Source organism: Astatotilapia calliptera, chromosome 7 (genome assembly GCF_964374335.1).
Source record: "Astatotilapia calliptera chromosome 7, fAstCal68.1, whole genome shotgun sequence".
Lineage (NCBI taxonomy): Eukaryota > Metazoa > Chordata > Actinopteri > Cichliformes > Cichlidae > Astatotilapia > Astatotilapia calliptera.
In genome coordinates this window covers 28,644,514-28,666,902 of record NC_137428.1, presented here as the reverse complement: position 1 = coordinate 28,666,902, position 22,389 = coordinate 28,644,514, and the positions used below count along the sequence as shown (strand labels likewise).

The window sequence follows — 22,389 nt, the reverse complement described above, 5'->3', positions numbered from 1 at the left end:
TCACTTTGGTAGCAAATCCACTGCTTAAAGTATGACAGAGGTCAGGGGTCACAAAGAGCACTCTTTAAAAAATCATGTCAAGTCTGAGGAGAGTAACTGATGAAAGTTAGTGTCCTTGCACCCTCTGAAGTACAAGAAGATTCAGTTGGAGCCAAACAGTATTGCAAATCTTGTAACTGCAATGCTGCTGCTCTGGTAAACAGTAACTACTGCAAACAAACAAAAAAAGGTGGGGAGTGCTTTGCGGGTGTGACCTGAATTGTTTGATTTTAATCATGAAGAGGAAAACAAACCTACCTGTGATTAGGAACAAAGCATGTTTGAAATGGAGGGAGAGTTTCTGAGTTATCAATAGAGTGTCATAGGGCTTCAGTTTGTGAGATATGCAGCTTTATTTTACATTTTTAACATTTTCAATGCATAACATACAACCAGAGCTACTGACTTTACGCTAGTGTGCAAAGAGCAGTTACAGTGAATATGAATAATTTCTAAATCTGTAGTGTGATGTAACGTTTTGGTATACCAGCACTCAACATATTCAAAGTCTAAGCCAAGTTAAAGCTCTGAAAGTTCCTATTTTTTGTAGTCAGTTTCTTCTTGTAGGACCCTTTCAGATTGATCTTCATATAAAGAGACTGCACATGAATTTCAGTTCTGTAAGGCTGATTATGGGAGAGGATGAACAATGCAGTATGTGTGGGTGGCAGGGTAGTTGTCTGACTCAGTCCAAATCAGCAGTCAGAATGGATGATTCAGGATGATGGCTTAAGGTGTAATTGTTTTCATTTCTATCATACAGTTGCTCTTTTGTTGCCTGATTGCTTCTTTTTGAGCCAGAAAGGCCATCATGAGTGGTCTGTCTCGTTGCTTTAAATAGGCCAAGAGGATGTGTTAAGCTCATTTCCAGCTCTGTTTGAACTGTTAAACTGGGCCTTGATGCAGCCCGTTAATTTCGTCCCCTTTGTGAAGCAGGAGGTTTCGGCTCTGCTCCTTACAAAGGCCCTTATTGGCTGCTCCTAATTTGAATAGTAGATGGGTGGGGCCTCTGTGTTCACAACTAGAGCCTTATGCCTAAACCTTGTTAAGGGAAAAAAATGCTTTTATTGATATCAAACAGAGACAAGAGTGGGGGAAAACTTGCTAATGTGAGTATTCAGAGTAGTTGAGCCTCTTTTGGGTATGGTTAATATGCTCATCCAAATTTCTAACATCATGTACAACAGAAAATCATGAAAAACATCATGGGTTCAGGTGATCTGACAACACTCCGATTACACTATACCTGTGGAAATCATTGTGGCCTTAAATCTTTTGCTTTGAACACTGTGTGGTGCGACAGGTTCGGAGGACTAAAGCACATTATAGCTTCGGAACAGTATATGTGATGGGAGAAAGAGGATGGTTTAATTGTTCTGTTTTCCTAGAAGTATTCCTTAGTGTTGTCTGGAGAAGCTTAAACACAGCACAGTTTGTAAAAATAAAAAAGGAAGCCTTTCGTCCGTTAAGAGACATCCATGCTAGTCAGGTGTTATGTGGATAAATTAACTGCAGATAAGTGATTAAAAATCAGTCAAATACAACATAATGCCTACGCTGAGCCGTAATACAAGCTCACCAGATGTTAAATTACAACTGACTATATACTGTGTATTCACAAAAAAGTATTTGTTGTGCACTTAACAGCTTTGGGACTTCCTGTGACAAAAATAAGAGTCTCAGGACGACAGGTGGTGATTAATTTAAGTTGAATTTTGAGTAAAATAGCATGCTTTATAGTATGTGAGTCAGTATAATAATTCTGTGATAATAAAGCACTCAGCTTTTGATGCAAATAATATAATATTACAATGCTGTCTTTTTTAGAAAGGCATAATCAGCCCGGTTTTGGTGTTGAGTGTAATTGTCAATTAACCACAACCGGTTATTGTGCGGATCGTGACGTGAGACGTAAAGAGGACACTACATTACTCGGTAACTAATCGTCAGCTGAGTTTCGCTCCTTTGTCTTGCTCTCATGTAATCAGAGACTGAATTTCAACCCAAACACTTCAAATCCTACCAAAATCTTTTTACATTTGTTTTGTGCATTTTATTTGTGTCTGCTTCGGTGATGCGCCAGAGAATAACTATGCTTTCTTCACCAGCCTGGCATCTGTACTCGTTTCCTGAAACCAAGTTGCAACCAACTGTTTCCTTTCATAAGTGCTTTGTACAGACTTTTGTCTGTGCTGAGTTGGTTGAAGTTCTTCGCTCTGGGATGATCGACACCAGAGCTGAAGGAAAGATGCCTGTGTTGAGGATGTGCGAAAAAGGGCTGAGCTCTCAAAAAAAGACTTTTCACTGTATGTGTGTTTGCAGAAAGGAGCTCTCTGCATCTGAATGTGTCCTGCACTTTATGTTTCTTTTGTAAAACGGACGAATACAAAGGGGTGGGGTGTTGAAAGCTTTTGCTTTGTAATTTTGTCTCATCCTGCGTTCTAAATGTATGTCACCTTTCTGTTCTTGGTCAGCAAGAAACAGATTAGAAATTATGAATGCGTTTTTATGAATTGCGTGACATTTTGTTTTTGCTTTTGTATTCGTTTTTTTGTTTGTTTAAGTTTCAACTTTCTTTCACAATGCTTTTCATTATTTAACAAAACATAAACATTGTAGACATTTGCTCAGTAAGACATTTGCTGCAGTGTGTGGATGTAGAAATATCAAGTGTATTAAATACAGTTCAGACTTGGAGCTGCTTCATGATGCATTGATGATTCTGCTTCACAGCTATCGTTGTCATTTATTAATGATCGCTCCCACCCCCACCCTAAAAAGTAGTCTTTTTTTAAGTATATTAAGTAACATACACACACTCAGTGCTGTTGATAAATATATATGTTCTCAGCAGTGAGGTTAGATGTGGACATAAGTAGTCTTTGTGGAGCAAAATAAAATATTTAACTACGAAAAATAATTGGCTAAGGCTTGCTGAACTCAGCCTGTGGCCACTGGTGTGTCGACTTCCCAGGTTACAGTGAGCTGTGAGTTTAGTCACTAGCTGCCATCACATTTACACTGACTTGTCCTACAGAGGAAAAAAAACAACTTCAAATATATAAACACAGTACTTAATGTCTTTTGGGACCTACAGTCGAAAACAGTGGTTAAGTCCTTACAGGGAAGCTCCACTAAGTTTGCACATCATAGTTTGTTGTCAGGTCTTGAGGAGTACTAATATATATGTAAAATCAAATTTTATAAGAGGGAGCTTTGTGAAGTCCAGTAAATATTTAGACAGTCAGTTCTGGAGTTGTGGTTGAAGACAAGGCTATACAAATACAGGCCATTTACCATTTACAAGGACGACGGAAAGAAAGAGGAGGTTTGAGTGGAAAGACGTGTGCTTGCCAGACGTCTGTGCCTTGCTCGTCTTGCTGCAGGCGAGAAGCTCATCATAATACTGACTGCTGTTAGCATAGCACAGCCAAATTTCTTGCCAACCCGACAGACAAGTTGCACAGTGAGTACTGTCGATGCCGGGGTTTGACTTTCCACATTCATTGTTCTTTTTAGTTATTTAGGAGCAAAATCATTGAGAACAATAACTGGTAGGAGGCTTGGCTTGACCTAATTTAAAGGTCTCCTACTGTGCAACATAATGAAGGCCTCTTTTTTTGTATACGCAGTCTACAATTTACAGAGAGGACAGGAAAACTGTAGGACCCCATGTACAAGCCATGATAGCAGACATAAAACTAGTTGACAATTCTGCAAATGAAAGCCTTTGGACAAAGTTGGTCTTCAGAATTTGTCAGAAACTTTTTTTTTTAAAGAGTTGGAGGGAAGGGACAAGTACTAAGATATGAGCTGGTAACAACCTTACATCCTTTTGTTTTATACATACCTTTGAAGCTTTAAAATGAACTTGCAGCTTGGAGAATATTTCTTAAATATTACAAAATGAGACACAAGATAAATGAAGTCACAGGAAGAGTTGGGAAAAGTTTACATTTATATATTGAATGTCTTCCTATCAACACGAAAACAAGAAAATAGAAAAACTGAGAACCTTACAAGCGATTCAACTAGTCTGCAGAAGTGAACACCTGGCACATCACAGATCAATGACACGATAAAGGCAGACTTGTAGAAGAATGGGAGAAATCATAAAACGCGTGAAAGGGAAAACTACCCTTGCCAAAGCATCTCAGTTAGATATAGGCTGCTCCAAAACTGAACACTTAGTGACAGCGTTGCATATCGGAGCTCTGACTACAGTCTGATGCAAGCTTGATTAAAAATAATTTACAAATTCTAGATATTATCCCACTTACACCAGACTAGGCTTAAGTGGAAGTGACAAATAATGTCTTTGAGATGAAAACAGTGGAATTTATAAACTTGTGTTTGCATTGAAATCATTGAGAAAGGAGGGAGAAAAGTGACTAGTCTTGTGTTCTAATCAATGAATTTAGGACTGTTTTTGGAAAAAGTCTGCATACAGTGCTTGATGGCGTGTTTTGTGTTGTCTTATAGACGTATGTATAAAAAAAACCCAAAATGACCAGGAATCTAGGTAAGACATTTATTATGATTTATAAACATAGTTGTGAGTCACCTATGAAAGGAGATACGCCTTCAAACATTATCTTCAAGTGTTTCGGAATACGCACAGGAAACATTTGCTGCATCGATCTGTACAGTACAGTTCAAGGTAGGTTTGCATTTCTGTGGCTTTTAACAATATCGGAGAAACTTTAAGAAAAGAGTGCAAAAACAAGAGGGAAAAGAAACAACAACACAGCAGATGATACTTAAGTACTGCAACATCTCCCAAACAAGACAGAAGCAGCACAGAAGCCTTGTACAAACTGTATAATTATATATTTTTAGTTGTCACATTCACATTAAATGGCTAATATCAGTCAATGACAACAAGGAATAGCTGGCAGAATTTAAGAGCATCACTTAAGACTAGCTAAAGAGGCTGTTCCACAATAATGCTTTTTTCTGATTAATTAAAAAGAAATAACATAAGAAATGTGATCTGGTCATTTAATCTGGTCCACTACGATCAAAATCATTTACATTCATTTAACTACCTCGTTTATTGTCAAAAGCAGCAAAAGGCACTTGAGTGCAAAAGTGAATTTACAGTAATTTGTAGAATGTGGCACATTTCCCTTTGGGGTAGCTGCCTAGTGCATGGAAAACACACCCAGCAAGGCAGTTCTGGAAAAGCAATGCTAAAGCAAAAACATAAAGAGCCCACCATATTGTTTTTAGGGGATTTCTCATGTTTAACCCCCCCCCCCAAAAAAAAACAAAACAACAAGTCAGTCTTGTAGTGTGTGCCCATTCTTATTCATCAGAATCAAACAAGAAAGGAAGTAATGATTATAATTAGAAAAGACTTTACACTTTCCTTAAAAACTGGCTGCATTCACCGGCACACGTCAAGCTGTTATACTCTGCAAACGCAGCCTTCACTTACTGTTAATAACCTTAATATTGGAGTCACTCAGTTTTCTGCTTGCTTCATAAAAAGGCACACTATGGAGTGAAGAGGCAATCTGTGCAAAGTCTAACAACTACTGTTTAAAAGATTTTGCACACAACCTGAGACGTTCAAAAACCAATGTCAACATTGTGGAAAAATTACTACTATAAGCTTATGTTTTGTATTAAGTGCCATTTTACTGCCGTGTACTCCTGTACACGTAAGATGAGTGTTATCCCTGTTTTAAAACATTCAGAATATTTTACTCCCTTTGTTTAATGCAAAAGTGGCATTTTGACTGGACAATGCACACAGTGGTTTCTGTCGATAAACTCTTCTCAGGCTTTCTATTCAACTTTTTGATTGATTGAAGACAATTTTCTCTGAAGGAAAACTTCAACGTGTGGCCATATCTTATTGGTTTCTGTCCCAGAGAAGGTCTCTAGCACACCTTTACTCCTGGAGGGTAAAAACAAACAAAACAAATCAGATTTCAATAACAGCATTTGAACTTAGAAATCCATGTACATCTATTAATCAGCTGGCAATGCTCCTAAACTTCAGAACAAGTTATTTTAAACATTAAATCTGCATCTTCTTCTATTCTCAGTCTGTTATTATCTGTACTTCCTGCAAATGACAGACTTTTAGGCAATGTGGTTATAGTGGAAAGTGGGACACTGGATAAAAGCATCTCTGTGGTTTAAGGAAACAGTCATACATTTTCCTGGCCCAGAAACAGAACATAAGATCCATGAATTTTCCTGCCTGTGTTTTAAGCTTTCAAGATAAATATTTATACATCTGTCACCTGATTTAATAAAGAGAAAATGCGATGCAGTGTTGGCTAGGGCTGCTGGAATGTGGTTCTTATGCATTTTCTTCAGTCATGCAAACAGCTTTGAAGAATACGCAGGGATGAAAAGGTCATGGTTCAATATTTTTGACTTTTAGCTGGACCCTTGGTGAGTATTAGAGAGATTTTTGCATATACTGCTGGCACTAAGTTTTAAGGTATCTGCGGTGCTCTACCTGTAGTATTCTAAGACGGGCTCCGTCTGGGTTTCGTAAGACTTCAATCGCCGTGTCACCGTCTCTGGTTTGTCATCGTCCCTCTGGAAAAGAGGCTCCCCTGTGTCATCATCAAAGCCCTGCAGAGATAAAAGAAATCTGTCTTAATGCTGATCTTTTGTGCATGTTTACTATGTGCTGCAAAGGAGGGTTTTAGTTACTTCTTTTACATACTGGCTCTTTAATAATGAGATATATTAGGCAATAAATGTTGGAACATAAAAAATATGAGACATGTTGGAACAGAGTAGAAATCATCTTACTAATCCACAACCGTTTGTAGGGTTTGATCAGTGTTGAATGAAACGTGACAGAGACATCAGTGTCAAGGGGCTGCCTTCAGTTCATTTCCCATGTTGCCAAGCACATTTCTGACTTTAAGAATTTGAAAGCTACAAAGATTGCTGCAGGCTGGCTTCTTTACTTTCCAAAACCTCACAGGATGCTTTTTCCCCCCTTGCAGTGATCTGGGAGCATTACTAGAAGGTGGCTAGTGTAAACAAGTCTGCATCTGTGCTGAAAGCACTGCGAGGCTTTGAGCTACAGCGACTTCTACTACAAACACAGATTTACAAAAACGTGAACCACAAGCTATTAGTCAGGAATGATAATAGTGTGAAAGGCAGACGCTGTGTCTCAGCTCTACCCAGTGAACTTGACCAGCGCCCCAAATCTACCCATTTGACGTGCTCAGATATGCAACCTGTCCGTTTCTGTGGGGCTTACAAAGGTTACGTTTCTCTCACACTCTTTTCTTGCAACTCTCAAGGCTTTTTATAATCTCCTGCCTTAGGTTAATGTTTAGTTACCCTTCATCTTCTACCTGTGAACTAAAAAGGAAACAAAAACAACCCTTCACATATATAAAATATCCTCAACTGAACTAAAACTATTCATCTCACATTTCTCTGGAACTGAAAGGTTGACATTTATCTGGATAAATGTTGTTTATTTGTTAAGAAGTAGTTGATGTTCTATTAGGAACTTGAATTTCTGAATTTCATTCTCATTTCAGACAGACATTTGTTGCTAATGAACCTGTACAATTTGACCTTCAACATGATTTTTTTGATTAAAGTGTATTAATGCAATTAGTTTTTATTTTAACAGCACACTTTTTTTTTGATCGGTTACACTTCCAAACTCTTTACAATATTTTATGACCGTCGGAGGATTGAGAGGACTCTAGATATATTCAACACCTCTGCTCCATGACACCATCTAAACATCAACTTTTACCAGCTGCGTCCATTATAGGATCAGTCACCCTGTTATACATTTCAGGAGGGTAGACTGTAATAAAAAGGGCTCGGACAGTTCCAGGAATATGACAGTGTCTTTAGTTTACTCAGACAGCAGACACAGTCCCAGAAGGGTACGTCTGAGGTCAAGAGGGAGCACTGTAAACATGCTGTCCACAATTCTGCAAGAAATTAATGATTTACATGGTGAAAGAATTAGCTGCCTCAAGCAATTCCAGTTGATTGAGGCAGTAAGTTAAACTCGGAAATCTGACATGAGAGAGTAAGTATTATATTAAAGGCTCTCAGTGTGTTTACCATTACTCTTAGGAGAGTTACCAAATATGCAAAGTGAGGGAATATCTCTTGGAAGATTGGTATTCATCCTTCCAGCATATTTCCAAAGACATGCTGAAGTCATTCTGGTAGCATGTGGTGGCCAAATACCTTACTAAGATTTATACTGGAGTTTTTCCTGTAATCTGGTATCCTTTACTCTGAATTTCCACATCTTTATTGAGCAAATATATACATTCATGAAAATTTGAGAAACCTGAATGGCCTCATGTCCTGTTCGCATCACTATGTGGTCCAGATCGTCAACTAAATTTTAATATTAAACAAAGATAATGTGAGTAAATACAAAATGCAGTTTTTAAATGATTACTTCTGTCATTAAGGAAAAGAAAAAAGCTATCCAAACGTACCTGGCCCTGTGCGAAAAAGTGAAAGCTTCCCCAAAAACCCAATAACTTGGCAGCAATCAAGCTTTCACAATGGCCGGTAACAAGTCTTTCACATCACTGTGGCTCACTGTTCTTAGCAGAATTGCTTTAATTCAGTCACATTGGAGGGTTTGGGCATGAATGGCCTGTTTAAGGTCATGCCAAGACATCTCAATCGGATTCAAATCTAGACTTTGACTGGGCTGCTCCAAAACCTTTTATTTTTTGGTACAGTGATAGACATTCACAGGTGGAGTTGCTGGTGCGTTTTGAATCATTGTCATGCTGCATAACCCAAGTGCGCTTGAGTTTCACAAACTGATGGGCAGACGTTCAATTCATGGTTCTATCAGTTACAGCCCCAGACATCACTAACACCATGTCTGTTTATTTTTATGAAATGCTGCATTACGGTAGTAATAATGGGGCGATCGTGGCTCAAGAGTTGGGAGTTCGCCTTGTAATCGGAAGGTTGCCGGTTCGAGCCCCGGCTTGGACAGTCTTGGTCGTTGTGTCCTTGGGCAAGACGCTTCACCCGTTGCCTACTGGTGGTGGTCAGAAGGCCTGGTGGCACCTGTGTCCGGCAGCCTCGCCTCTGTCAGTGCGCCCCAGGGTGGCTGTGGCTACAATGTAGCTTGCCATCACCAGTGTGTGAATGTGTGTGTGAATGGGTGGATGACTGGATATGTAAAGCGCTTTGGGGTCCTTAGGGACTAGTAAAGCGCTATATAAATACAGGTCATTTACCATAATAAAACTTAAATTGGTCCGACTATCTGAAACTTAAGATTTTTGCAATTATGTGTGCAAAGCTGGGCTAAATACGGTATAAAACATCTAATAGAAACTAAATCAGGGAGTGATAGGAAAGGGATATTTACAGGGACTTTAGGCGGGTTGAAATCTGTGTTGTATACTCTGCCACTCGGAAGGTGAGTCCAACGTGAAGTCAACCTTTGCTTGATGGTCTGGAAAGGTACATTGAGGTTAATAACTGTGTCCAAGGTGTAGACAACATCCAGAGCTTCTGCTTGGGACACTGTACGAGGAAAACCTGGTGAAAGAGACAGAGGAAATCTAGGCAAAGCAAAAAAGGAATCAAGGTTGGTGCGATCAATGCCAGTAATTTAATTAAAGTCTAAGTCTTTCCTTCAGTGTTACATCTATTTTTTTATAGAACAAATTCAACAATTCCTAACTAGAAATGCTGATAATATGATCGCCTACCACTCATTTTACCAGATGAACCGAGTGCTGATGCAAAGTTGTGAAAACTTACCATCGAGCAGCCAGCTGCCGCCATCTATTGCCCTCAGGTCATTCAGGATGAGACGAGACATGACGTCATCAGGTACCAGCTGACCCTGATCAATACAGGACTTCATTAGCAGCCCCAGCTCTGAAACAAACAGGAGAGGAAAACAAAAAACAAACAACACATGAGACAGAGAAAGGAAGAATGTTTGTGTTAGAAAATGTACAATTTTCCCTTCGTGCCTCAATTTTTAATCCATACTTCATAAAGCCAACACGGATACCACATCAACATTTGGCTGCATGTGCCTGACAAAGAAGCCTAATAACATGCATCTACACCAGAAAACCTGTTTTATGTTTCAGCTATTCTAACACTTCCAGTGTTTGCAGTGTCTCCATCATTATAAACAGTGTGTGTAGCTACTCAGTGACACACAGATGTTAGATGTACAAAGACAAGCTATGCTGAATTACAAGGTAAAAAACATAAAATGATGCAAATACCATAGCATATTTACACTTAATATGCAAAAAGTGGTATAGTGTATAATACAAATTGAAGAGGTTAAAGCGAAAGCCTTTTTTCTATTACTTCCACTTTAATTGGCCAGAGTCCATCAGAGGAAAGGAATTTCCTGACAAGCCTCGCAGAAATGACCTGCTGTGCTAATCAGAAACAGTGCAAAAGTCACTGTGGCACAGCGACTACTCAATGTCTCGTACTTCTTCTTCTTTGGACTGCACAGTGAACCTTGTTCGGACAGCAGACGAAAGCATTGCCAAGCAACAGCCAAAAGACGATGCCAGCTGGGAAATGCATTTTACAGCCGGCACTTATATGGAGTACTCATGACCAAAATCCAAAAGTGCTTTATTCTAAGCGGATTTAATGAAGAAGCAGAATGCGTTGGGGGATCGCTTGATCAAATAAAAAGTCTGACTTTTAAAAATGCGAGCAGTCACACTGCATAAAAACTGCTTTGATTGGCAGATGCTCAAGTGAATTAAGTTAAGCCTGCACGTCTGCACTCTGTATGTTTTAGGCTTTCCCAGTATAACTAACGGTTAAAGCACGATTACACATCGCACACTCCAAATCAACCAACATGGGATTCTCTTCATGCAGCTGTAAAAACAGACCTTTTCTTTCCCTTCAAATGTGTAACTCCTCCTTTCATGAAGCAAAAGTTCACGGCTATCTTATCTTTACAGCTCTCAGCCACATCCAAGGTGATATTGAGCAGTAGCGGGCCTTCCTCCAAGGTCCAGGTAACTCTGGCGCAAATGTTTGCAGTATAAACCTGACAACGCTGACCTTGATTAGAGAAGACACAACATGTTTAAATTGTATCCTATGTTTAGTATTTCACAGACAGATAAAAATCACACTGTTGTAGGCGTGGACTCTTATCAGAATATTGCAGAAAAGCTGCCTTGTTTCGTTTTTAAGTTCGCACTTTGTGCGTAACGACCAGCTGGGGCTTTAAGCGAAATAAGCTTGATAAATACTAAGTTAAATCTTTCAGTTTGACACGTAAACTCCTGAAAGCTTTTGCAATGCCTTAGCGTGTCCTCCCTCTCGAGCTAAAACTATCTTACCGGTCTGCGCGTTTATGTTGGCTCTCAAAATGTCCCCACTGGAAATGTGCTTCAGTCCAAAAGTTTTGGTAATGCGCCCAGACACCGTTCCTTTCCCCGACCCCGGGGGTCCCATGATGACAGCACGGATAACTCTTGGCAGCACCATGTCCAAGCGAGTTTGAACTGACTTTTATCGAGTAACAACAAGTGTTCCCTTCTCATGAAACGCAGAGCAGATCCACTCTCCCTTCTCCTTGCAAAACTGCACAACGCAAGAAAGAGTGGGCGCGTCTTAAGCAGCTAGTTTGAACTCGGTGGACTTTTTATGTTGCGCAGCGCTTGCACAAAGAGGAGGAAGAGGAGGAGAAGGATGATGAGAACTACAATCAGCGGGCTCAGGGCCAGCCAGAGAGAGGAGGTTAGATGATGCACCCCTCAGACGACGGACACCGAGCAAAATGAGCTCCTTTCTCCTGCGTGCTGAGAAACTTACCCCCACCCCCCATTTAAACACTGCGCTTTACCGGACATGTATTTATTGTATAACACGTTATATAATTTGTCTACTGGTCGAATAAATAGCTTGCTGGCAAGGTGGCGGTGTTTAATCCTGTATGAGCCGATCCCTTGTGTAGGGGATTGGCTAGCTGGCAGCCCAGGCACGCTAGGTTGGACGACGACTCGTTTGCTTCCTCACACTAATCTTTAAAAAAAATAACGTGGGACTTTTCAAATAATTAAATTATATTAGCAGAAATGGTACGACTGGTTGTTTTCCTTACTTTGTTGTCTGTTAACGAAAAATAATTTCGAAAATGCTATCGTAATTTAATTTTGTTTAATTTCTGTTTATTAAAGAAAGACTGTAGGCCAAACCAGAAATTCGTATTTTTGCTGTTTGTTTACACTTTTTATGAGATTTGTGCCTTTAATTTGTGCGTCATTTAGCCACGCCCACCTAGCGTTCGTCAGTGGTTACAGTGTGCCATCTAGTAACAGTAGTGTGGCAACGCAGCCGTAGAAACCATTATTTTGACCCTACTGTCTTGCCGTAATCTCCCCCTCCCAGTAACGTCTTCCTGGACAAACACACGTGGATTTTACTGACGCCAAGCACAAACAACAATAACATGGCAAGCCACGGACTCACCTACGAAGGCTGCAATTTTCTCCGACAGCGTCTGGTTTTGTCCGCACTCAGCGGGAAGCGCGTTAAGATAAAAAACATCAGGTCTAAAGATGACGAGCCGGGACTCAGGGGTGAGTTTTTAACAGATTCGCTCCGCATGTGGCGTCGCAGTTAGCTCCCTGGCTAACTGGCTAGCTGTTACGCAGTTGGGAGTGTGTTCAGTCGCTGGGCGTCAGAGGAGGGAAAATGATGGGACAGTAGTTTGATAGTGACACGAGTGTGGTCGTACATTTGCCTTATGAAGTTGTGTCTTCGATAAGCGTGTCAAGGGGCGTCGAAGCAGTGATTTGGCAGTTTTTTGAGTTGTTTGAGGTGTCTTGGTGTGTCAGAATAAAGTTCACACTGTGGGTGGATTGTTTTTGAGTGCCAGACAAATTAAAAAATAAATTACCATGTGACATTTTTTTCCAGTCTCTACATATAAATTCTGTCTTCTCCAGATTTTGAGGCCAATTTTATCAGACTGTTGGACAAGTTGACCAATGGCTCCACGATAGAGATTAACCAAACGGGTGAGTGTTACAGCGAGGGTGTGATTTCGGTGTTGCCTTTGTCACAGACTGTATTTTATGCACAGTAATGACTGTTTACTGTGAAGGTGCAACGGAGGGGAGATTTCACCAACTCATCGACAACTTTGACGCATGATCAAAATTAAGATTTTTTTGTTTTATTATGTTTTACTCCATGATGAACTTTTGCATTTAATATACACAGTCTTCTCCCATAATATTTGTCATTTATGCCTCTCTTTAAGCTCGCAATCCAAAGGTAGAAATTATTTAAAGCTTTAAGCAGTAAGGATGCTCCAATAGTGAAGTTGTGGGCCTGTAGCAAGGTTTAAATAATGTCTTAAATTGACTCATAATTATTGATTTGTAACTAATAAAAGTCTTATGCATAATCTTATGCATATTTCGTCGTAGTTCCGTATTTTTCCAAATAAAGTATTTATTGCTTTTGTTTTATATGTACAGTATGTTGTATGTTATTTTAATACAGCATATATCTGGATGTAAAATGGATTACACTTAATAATTTGTGTGTGCTTCACTGTGTAGGTTAAGCTGTATTTTTTCCTTTGTTACTTTTGCCTCCTTTAGGCTTTGTAGACTTAAACCTGGAGGTTTATATGTTAGGTATATTAGCTTTATGTGCAATAAAATGTGCTGTATAAATTTGTACTTTAGCAAATATTGCCATTCACTGTCTTTCTTAGGTACCGTTTTAGTTTACCAGCCTGGGTTGTTGTATGGAGGCACTGTAGAACATGACTGTAACCCGCAGCGCTCAATTGGGTACTATCTGGAGGCCCTCCTCATGCTGGGTCCTTTCATGAAGTCCCCTCTGAAGGCCACTCTGAGGGGAGTTACCAATGACCTCACTGACCCAACGGTAAGCTCATAAATATGTTCACCATCCAACTTTTGTTCTGCATTTTTCTCTGCTGATTTAGTTGCAACTCATCCACCTCATGATCGCACTGGGTGGAGCTGAGCCGTGCATCTGCAAAGAAATGAACTGCGTGTTTTGTGGTGGAGTACACACCTCCCATTTCCATATGGACACTGCCCTCTAGTGCACACTTGATGATGAGCACGTTATACCTCAGTTAAGATCAACAGTGTTTCACTTAAGAATTGGTGTGCGCACAGTTTGTGTACACATATTTTCAGAAGTTGATGTCACTGGGGTTCATGTTTTTGTAATAATTTAGACACTCATGTGTTGACTTGAGGCAGTTGTGTAACATGCATCTGCTCTCTGGTTTCCCCTTTTACACCCTTTTTTTTGCCACATCCTTTGCACACAAGCCAGTCTCTGTATTGTTCTCTTCAGCCCTTTTCTTCAAGGTGCATTGTTTCAAATTAGATATTGTCAACATATCATACAAAAAAGGAAGCCTTGCGAAGTATGAATTGAGGACATTGGAGAGAGGTGTTGTCATGGAAACTGAACAGCGTCTGCCTGTTGTTGTGATGAGACTGGGTTTATTCTAGGGTTTTGGAAGGTAGTTTTTAACTCTCTGCAGGCACAAGGGTGTGCGTCAGGATTTAATCTCACTGTTCCTTGCCAGGTCGATCTGCTGAAGTCCACAGCCCTCCCAGTGATGAAGAAGTTTGGGATCGACGGAGAGGGCTTTGACATCAAGGTGAGGACCTCATGGTATTCTGTTTTTGTAGAGATGCAGTCAAACCCAGGGATGGATAAGGTAGCCATGCATGTCATCTTATATCTTAATCTGTCTCTTGTGTTACACCCTCAGGTGGTGAAGAGAGGAATGGCGCCTGGTGGGGGTGGAGAAGTAGTGTTTACATGTCCTGTCCGCAAAACCGTCAGACCCGTCCAACTGACTGACCCTGGCAAGATCAAGAGGATCAGGGGAGTGGCGTATCCTTTTTAGACTTGCACTTTATTTCACCTTAAGCAAAATGAAAGTGATCGAAATACAGAAACGCCTCTTTACATTTTAGCCCTGGTAATTTTTATGTGCTCATTTTAGTTTGATGAGTCATATTTTTTTTGTAATAATAAAGAGATCAGTTCTGTACAATTATAAGTCCGATCTAGTTACAATTACATCAACATGGCACAACTGATGTGTTATTAATATAAAAAAAAAAAACAACCCAGAACAGAAGGCCAGAGTAGCTCATGTTGAATCAATTCATGAATCATTTGCTTAAACTTTAGCTCAGTTTCTATTTATAAATGAGCACAATGTTGCTGATGACGTTTACACATAACTGGTAATATGAGTTGCAGGAAGCCATCATGATTTTGAACTTGTTACTAAATACTAGCTTGTTGCCTCTTGATTTTGATATAATTTCTGCATCACAAAGTGGGAACACAAACACACACTTTTGAATGGCATGTCCTTGACATTTCAAACACAGATATTCAGTGCGAGTTTCTCCTCAGATGGGCAATAGGATTGTGGAGTCAGCCAGAGGCATCCTCAACCAGTTTCTTCCAGATATCTATATCTATACTGACCACATGAAAGGAGCCAACTCTGGCAAGTGGGTATCTTTGCCTACATTTATAAGCTGCTAAGCTTTACATGGGTTTTCTATGTGTTTTTAATTCTCAACCCTTATTTGTGGAAACGGACTAAATCATTGTACTTGGTCAACCCCCCAGGTCTCCAGGCTTTGGTCTGACACTGGTAGCAGAGACGCTCAACGGCTACTTCCTTAGTGCAGAGATGTTATCCACGCCACAGGGGCAGGGAGACCCCATACTGCCAGAAGACCTTGGCAGAAATTGCGCAAAACTGCTTTTGGAGGAGATATATCGGGTAAATGCACACATGGACATTTAATACTGTGTAGAGGCTCTTGATGCCTGGCTGTACATAAAAGTATAACAGGCATGCACCAGATTGTGTGTGTGTGTGTGTGTATAAAGTAAAACCTGTGAATAATAATAATAATAATAATAATAATAATAATAATAATAATAATAATAATAATAATAATAAAAAAGATATTATTAAACAAGGACTGATCTGAGCTGCGGCTGAAAAAATGGTTAGATATGCTAACAGGATTTCTTTGTGCAAACAGGACAGAGCTTGAACATCACTGCTTCAATCCTGGGGGTGCATCTAAAGTAGGGCTGTTCGATATAACGACGATATATCGGATGACGATATAGAAACGTCTATCGTTTCCTATTACGCTATCGTTTGTTTCACGGTAACGTAAAATAAACCGTTTACAGCAATATTTTTTTCATTTTTTTGATGGGCACTGTAGTGGCTATATTAATTTCCAAAAGTTCTCTCTTTCACTTATATTTAATATAACAACACTACGGAGGGACAAGCGCCTGTTTTTACGTCTTGTCGTTAGCAACAATGATGGTAAAACCATTGCGTGGCCCCGCTGTCTGCTTGTTTCTTTTTAATGTAACACTTTCACAATAAAGCTCAAGATCCTGTTGAGACTTTTCAAAATAAAGTGAATCACGTGAAAGAGTATGCAGAGAGTTTACGGATGAGAAGCAAAAAAGAGCCGCCAGGTGCTAAAAAACTAAACGTTAGACTCAAACTTTGAAAGAAAATGGCGGCCATTACAACTTATGTCTGAAAATGAATAGTTTCATGCATCGGTTAAAACACTCGACTCCAGGTAAAGGACACCCCGCTGGAAACACTTCACGTAAGTCGAGCTGCCTGAGATTCACAGAATTTACAGAAAATATTCCATTATTGTGATTTATATCGTTGTCAGGATGATAAATATCTTATATCGGGATATGAGATTTTGGTCATATCGCACAGCCCTAATCTTAAGTATAAAAAAACATATTTTTTTGAGCATTTAACAAATACAAATATTTACTGGATTTAAGTAAATATTGCAGTTTTTGACTTCGAGGGGAGCTGATGTAGGTTTGCTGCTTCCAGGTAATTCTAGATGTATTACCTGCAGCGTTAGACAACAATTTATTTCTTGCACATTTTTAAGTGAGAGATATGCACATTTAAGTGCTTGAAAAAACAGCTGCTAGTTTACTGCTTAGTGATGATAAATAGTTCACAGTCGTATAGATGATCTGTATCAGGATGTCACAGCAGATTACATTTTGAACTTCAGCTCAGACTTTAAAGCTTCCACAGTTACAAGCTACAGTTGAATACTTAACTAGAGCTTGTTAAGCTTCTTAAGCTGTAATGGCAAGTCTTCTCTGACTTCGGCACATGTGTGAAGGTAGGGAACTCGCACACAATTCACAATATTGCACAAATAATGTTGTGTTACGACATGTGTTGCATGAACGCTGTGGACATGTTTGCAGGAAGCCAAAGCAAAATACACAGACAGTCAGCATAACAGACTGTTAAATCTGGCAATGTCTGAAAAGGCTAAATAATGCAGGTAACTGAAAGTGCTTTAATTAACTAGTTGATCTAAAGGCAACTGCCATTCAAAATAACAAGCCTATCCTGTTTTATTTGCATATCACAAGCAGGAAAAGCTGATTTCTGCCCGTTTTCATCAAGTCTGCTAGTTGTCGACTGAAACATTACCATAAGGGCTCGGCTGTATTTAAATGTGCTTCCATTTGCTCCCTCACAAGCAGCTCTTAACATCGTTTGTGGTGAGCTATCACAGTTTTATGAGACACTCATATGTGAGCTTTAACAGTGAAACATCAGATGTTGACAACATGAAATGGAAGAAAGAGTGTGAGTAATTTGGATTTGGACAATTTTGCATCAAACAGCCCACCAGGCAGTGTAAAGTCTGTAAAAACTCCTCTCAGAGGGAAAGTTGCAGCACACACGCGCACTGTGTGCACCGTGTTCTTGTGCATATCCCAGTTTGTCTTTGTGTACACATAATAAAGCTTGACATCGTGAATAGTGAATGTTGTAGAATATTTATAGATTTGTTGCAGTTGTGAATCCAACACTATTCTTTTTAGATATAAGCCAGTCTTAGAGCACATGCCACCTAGTTTTATCGATGTAGATTTTCTATTGCGAAGACTACAGCATTATATTTACAAAGTTGAACTCATTCATAATTCCACTTTTTGTTAGTTTTTTTTTTTTTTTTATAACTGTGCTGGGGACTCTCTTATCATTTAAAGTAAATTTGGGCTTGAAACAATGTTGGAAAAGCTGCTGCTGCTGAAATAAAACTCCTGAATTCTTGGGGAATACCTGAGATACACTGTCAGCACACATTAGGCAACAATGACATTGCACTTGTTTACCCGCATTCCCTGGTAATAAACCTCGCCTGCATTTCAACTGAAAGAAACTTGTTTGTGGACAGACCGCAATGTAGAGAGCAGCTTTTGTTTAGGTAGATTTTAGAGCACTTGACTTGACTGCATTTTCTACTTTTAATTAGGGCATCATGTTTTTAAAGAAAAAAAAAGTAATCATGAAAACTTTCATGGTGTGTTTTTTGTGGAGGAGAAGTCAGCCTGTGTCAACTGAGGAAAACCATTTGAGAGACATCTGACATGAAATCAAATTAGATTTTTAAGTTAAACTAGACCGAAGACCAAGAAAATGGTAAAATTAAGTTTGTACATTCAGATCTATAATAGCCTCAAAGGGTTCTGCCTTAATATCAAGTAATTAGCTCCCTCAATATGTAAAAAGTATAATTTAATGCTGTATAATCAGTCATTTCTTCAATTTTAAACTGTATTAACAAGAAAAAAAAATGGTGAAGTATGGGGTCCAATAGGCCATTATCACAACGGAGTATATAAGTATTTGTGGCTCCAGAGTGCAGTGGGTCACACATTTGACAAACAAGCAACAACCTTCCTGGGAAGAGAGGCAGATTCTTTGGGGAAGGTATCAGCATTTTTTATAATTGTACATTTACATATTGCCCCAGTTTCTTTCAAACTTACAGCTCATGTCCAATGACAGGATCTGCGCTCATAAATTGTTTAATTCTTCGAATACACGAACCGATTGGGTAACGTGTCAGCTGAATACGCTGTGTTTGAACAGATTTAATCGATTAGAAATGCCTGATGGTTGTGACCACATAAAACTAAAAAATTAGTTTTATTCATTTAGTTATCTGTGTGTTGAAAGGTGGTGAAAGGTTTGCTGTGTGTAAACAGTCACGTCGCATAGCCACACAGGAAAAAGCCATTTCATCAGAATACGTACAATGAGAGTCTGTGAATCATGTTTGCCTCCACATGGTTCTGCCTCTCCCAGCCTCTCATAGGAGCCATGTGAGTCAAGTTAGCTGATCAGGGTAGTGCTGATTATCTCTGAAAGGGGAATATTGTTGGCTACATCCTCTTAATTCCAGGCAACAGAGTGCAGAGCTAATATCTCTCGTTAGCTTCCTTGGAGGGTGGTGGGTTAACAGGGGCCTTCTACTTTAAGTTGCTTGGCTTTTTAAAAGCTTTAGCCGCTGCTGGAAGAACAGGTAGATCATTTGAATTACTGCTATGTGTTATACCGAACTGTAGCAGGAGGACAGAGTGATTGCTAGAGCTGAGAAGCAAAAAGAAAACTCTGGAGTTAAAAGGATTTAATTTTATTTTGCGGGGCAGGAATACTTTGTTTTTGAAATCTGAGGAAATTTGCCCAGTTCACATCAAAGGGCGCAGGTGCCCTGTATGTTTGGCTCTGTTTGTTTTATGGTTAATCAGTACGGTCTTCTAGTTGTAAACCAGTTACTCCATGGACATTTTGTTTTTGGAAGCAGCATCAACACAGGAGCTGACGTAAGTGGTGCACTCTTTCAATTTTTACTTTTTTTTTTTTCATCATGGAATTAATTTTTGTATACTTTGCAGGATGCACCACACTTGTCTTTGCTTTTTGCATTGTTTTCCAACTGATTAACTGTATTGGTGATCATGGAACAGGTTTGTGGAGAAAGCGTCCATTAATTTTCATTTAATGCTAATGAATTCATAAGCTTGCTTAGGAAACACTATGTTCCTCACCTGTTGGGCAACTTGTGAAAAAAAAGAATATTTCTGTATTACCTAATCTATCATTTCTAGTGAATTTAAATCAATATGTGTTATATAGATCTACAGGTTCAGGTCAAATATATCTGTGATGCTTAACCCTCAACTATTTGCTTTACTGTCTGTTTTTGAGCGGCTGGGAAAGGGATTAACTTTCATTCAAAGGAATTAAGGGACTTTTCCATTAGGCCTTGTGGTTGGCTGATGGCCTCTGGAGACGGTCTCTGGAAGGCAGGGCCTGAAACTGGTGGTTAGAAATGGCGCTGTTGTGTCATGTTTCTTAGTTCGTTCAGAAACAGTTTTAGGTTTCTTTTCCTGTTTGTTCCAGAGCAGCTCTGAGAAGAGTAAAGTGTAAAATAGCAGAGTGGATAAGATGAGATGCAGTATCAGAGCGGACAGCACAGGGATAAATGTTACATAGACTAACAACGGTAAACCTCTAACAACAAGTCAGTGTAATGTGTTTCACCTAATAAATGATGAAACCGTCACCATGGTTTCCATGATATGATTATGTAATTGAATCAAAATTCTGCTGACGAGCTGTCATGATGCCATAATTGAGCATGACTGAGCTACACAAGTACGTTGTTAGAACGGATCAGGTTAATGCTGCATATCGCATGTCAAGAAATAACTCAAACTACCAGCGGACAACTATTTTAAAGGTCAGACTATAAAATGTTCTTGGGTGTGTCCAGTTGTGCATTGCACACAGTGGGAAATCGCACACTGAGCTCTGTTAGAGCAATGGCATGTGCTCTCTTGGATATTGAGAGTGCATCATCTGTCTAAATATTTAACATGTAGATGGAATTGGGAGTGTTAGTGTCATTTGGGAAAATGGTAGGAAGATGACTGGAAAGTCGACTAATACATTATGTGAGCACGAAAGAAGAAGAAACACTTTAGTGACAACTTGCCAAACTATTTCAAGACTGCTTAATTATATTTAATAGGAAAAAAGTTTAGTTTTTTTTAATGAAAAGTCAGACAAACAAATCTACACAGCTTTCACTGTACAATCCCACTGTCAAGAAGTTGATTTCTCTAAACATTTCCACCTCCTTGACGCATTTCAGTGTAGTTTTTAGTTGCTGACACACGACCCCCGCCCTCCTTTCTCTCTCTGTTTTAGGGTGGCTGCGTGGATTCATCCAATCAGAGCTTGGCGCTGCTCTTGATGACCCTTGGCCAACAGGACGTGTCGAAGGTTCTCCTGGGACCCCTCTCCCCATACACGTAAGACCCATTCAAAAGTTAAATGTACAGACGGCAAATGAGGAACCCACTCAATCCCACGTTTAATTATTCTTCTACTAGTCCTCTTTTGGCAGATGACAATATCCCAAAGTTCACAATAAGAAGCTGAATAATACTCTGTACAGCTGGATCATCAGAGAGGAAGGAAAAAAGTCTGCATTTCTTAAATGAACACAAAATTAATCTATTTCCACTGAACTTTAACCCACTCCACTAAAGATTCAGGGTTTCTGCTAAGAGCACTCTGATGGTGGCATGCAACCACAAGGGTTTCTTTACTCAGAGCCCAATTTTAATTTGATTGCTTTGAGTAACATGTGCAATCAGATTCAACTGTTCAGGTTCACATGGCTTTGGAGGGATTTTTTTATTAGGCTCATAATGGGTGGCACCTAAGATAATGTTTTGATAAACTACATTTTTGTAGTTTATAAAATATTTCACAGTATTGATTAAATTATTATAAAGTCTAATGAGTCTTGTTTCTGTTACCCTGCTTCTACTTCTAACCCATTTGTGTGTGCTGCATTTTAAATGCATAATTTGTGTGTTTATTTGCAAACAACCCAAATAAAATAAAAGTACAGCAGTATAAAAACAGCTGAGCACTAACCTTGTTCCAGATGTCAGTCTTCTTGAATGAGGAGCGAACTATGAACTGTCCATTTTCAGTTATCATGGTACCGGTGCTGTGTCCCTCTCAAGTACAGTACTATGATAACTGAAGATTGGCAGTGCCATCACAATACACTCTTCCTGTTATTCAGGTAACACTAAATCAGTTTTGGATCATTTCTGTCAAGTCTTACGGTTTTAAAAACAAAAGACCTGTTTTAAGTTTTTAGCTTTTAAAAACTTGGTATGTATGAGAAATGTGGTGGCTGATGATCTTTATTAACATGAAACTCTCCTTTCTCTGTCTATACAGGATCGAATTCCTCCGACACATCAGAGATTTCTTCCAGATTATGTTCAAGATTGAGGTCCAGAAGCCTTTAGAAGACGAACGGAAAGGGGGCGACAAGGTCCTGATGACCTGTGTAGGCGTTGGATACAGCAACATTAGCAAAACCTTGAAATAAATTATTTTTTCACAAG

At 39.4% G+C, this 22,389-nt stretch overlaps 2 protein-coding genes across 3 annotated transcripts; one reads left to right on the top strand and one right to left on the bottom strand.

Annotated features, from left to right (window-relative positions):
- Positions 1–4,556: 4,556 nt before the first annotated feature.
- ak3 (adenylate kinase 3) lies at positions 4,557–11,720 on the bottom strand. Its single transcript, XM_026174111.2, has 5 exons — positions 11,379–11,720; positions 9,802–9,921; positions 9,404–9,576; positions 6,518–6,636; positions 4,557–5,944 (listed from the first exon to the last, which is right to left on the bottom strand). Exons 1-5 carry the CDS (start codon positions 11,524–11,526, stop codon positions 5,833–5,835), a joined length of 672 nt encoding a protein of 223 aa, XP_026029896.1. The 5' UTR covers positions 11,527–11,720; the 3' UTR covers positions 4,557–5,832.
- On the top strand, positions 11,709–22,388 carry rcl1 (RNA terminal phosphate cyclase-like 1). 2 transcript variants are annotated; one of them, XM_080304377.1, is made up of 9 exons: positions 11,709–11,778; positions 12,990–13,061; positions 13,769–13,944; positions 14,627–14,701; positions 14,816–14,940; positions 15,450–15,575; positions 15,697–15,853; positions 21,167–21,270; positions 22,220–22,388. In XM_080304377.1, exons 3-9 carry the CDS (start codon positions 13,870–13,872, stop codon positions 22,371–22,373), a joined length of 816 nt encoding a protein of 271 aa, XP_080160503.1. In that variant the 5' UTR covers positions 11,709–11,778; positions 12,990–13,061; positions 13,769–13,869; the 3' UTR covers positions 22,374–22,388. The 2 variants fall into 2 exon arrangements, with proteins under 2 accessions (XP_080160503.1, XP_026029890.1); XM_026174105.2 differs by lacking the exon at positions 11,709–11,778 and adding an exon at positions 12,360–12,620.
- The last annotated feature ends 1 nt before the right edge of the window (position 22,389 follows it).

What these genes read in the sequence shown, in the direction of transcription:
- rcl1 (XM_026174105.2), top strand. Translation starts at nt 12,491, where the DNA reads ATGGCAAGCCACGGACTCACCTACGAAGGCTGCAATTTTCTCCGACAG. An exon ending in ATGACCTCACTGACCCAACG is followed by an intron (nt 13,945 to 14,626) that starts GTAAGCTCATAA and finishes GTTCCTTGCCAG; the next exon opens with GTCGATCTGCTGAAGTCCAC. An exon ending in GGACCCCTCTCCCCATACAC is followed by an intron (nt 21,271 to 22,219) that starts GTAAGACCCATT and finishes CTGTCTATACAG; the next exon opens with GATCGAATTCCTCCGACACA.
- ak3 (XM_026174111.2), bottom strand. Translation starts at nt 11,526, where the DNA reads ATGGTGCTGCCAAGAGTTATCCGTGCTGTCATCATGGGACCCCCGGGG. An exon ending in CAACATAAACGCGCAGACCG is followed by an intron (nt 9,922 to 11,378) that starts GTAAGATAGTTT and finishes TGTTTGTTTCAG; the next exon opens with AGCTGGGGCTGCTAATGAAG. An exon ending in CGGCAGCTGGCTGCTCGATG is followed by an intron (nt 9,577 to 9,801) that starts GTAAGTTTTCAC and finishes CTCTTTCACCAG; the next exon opens with GTTTTCCTCGTACAGTGTCC.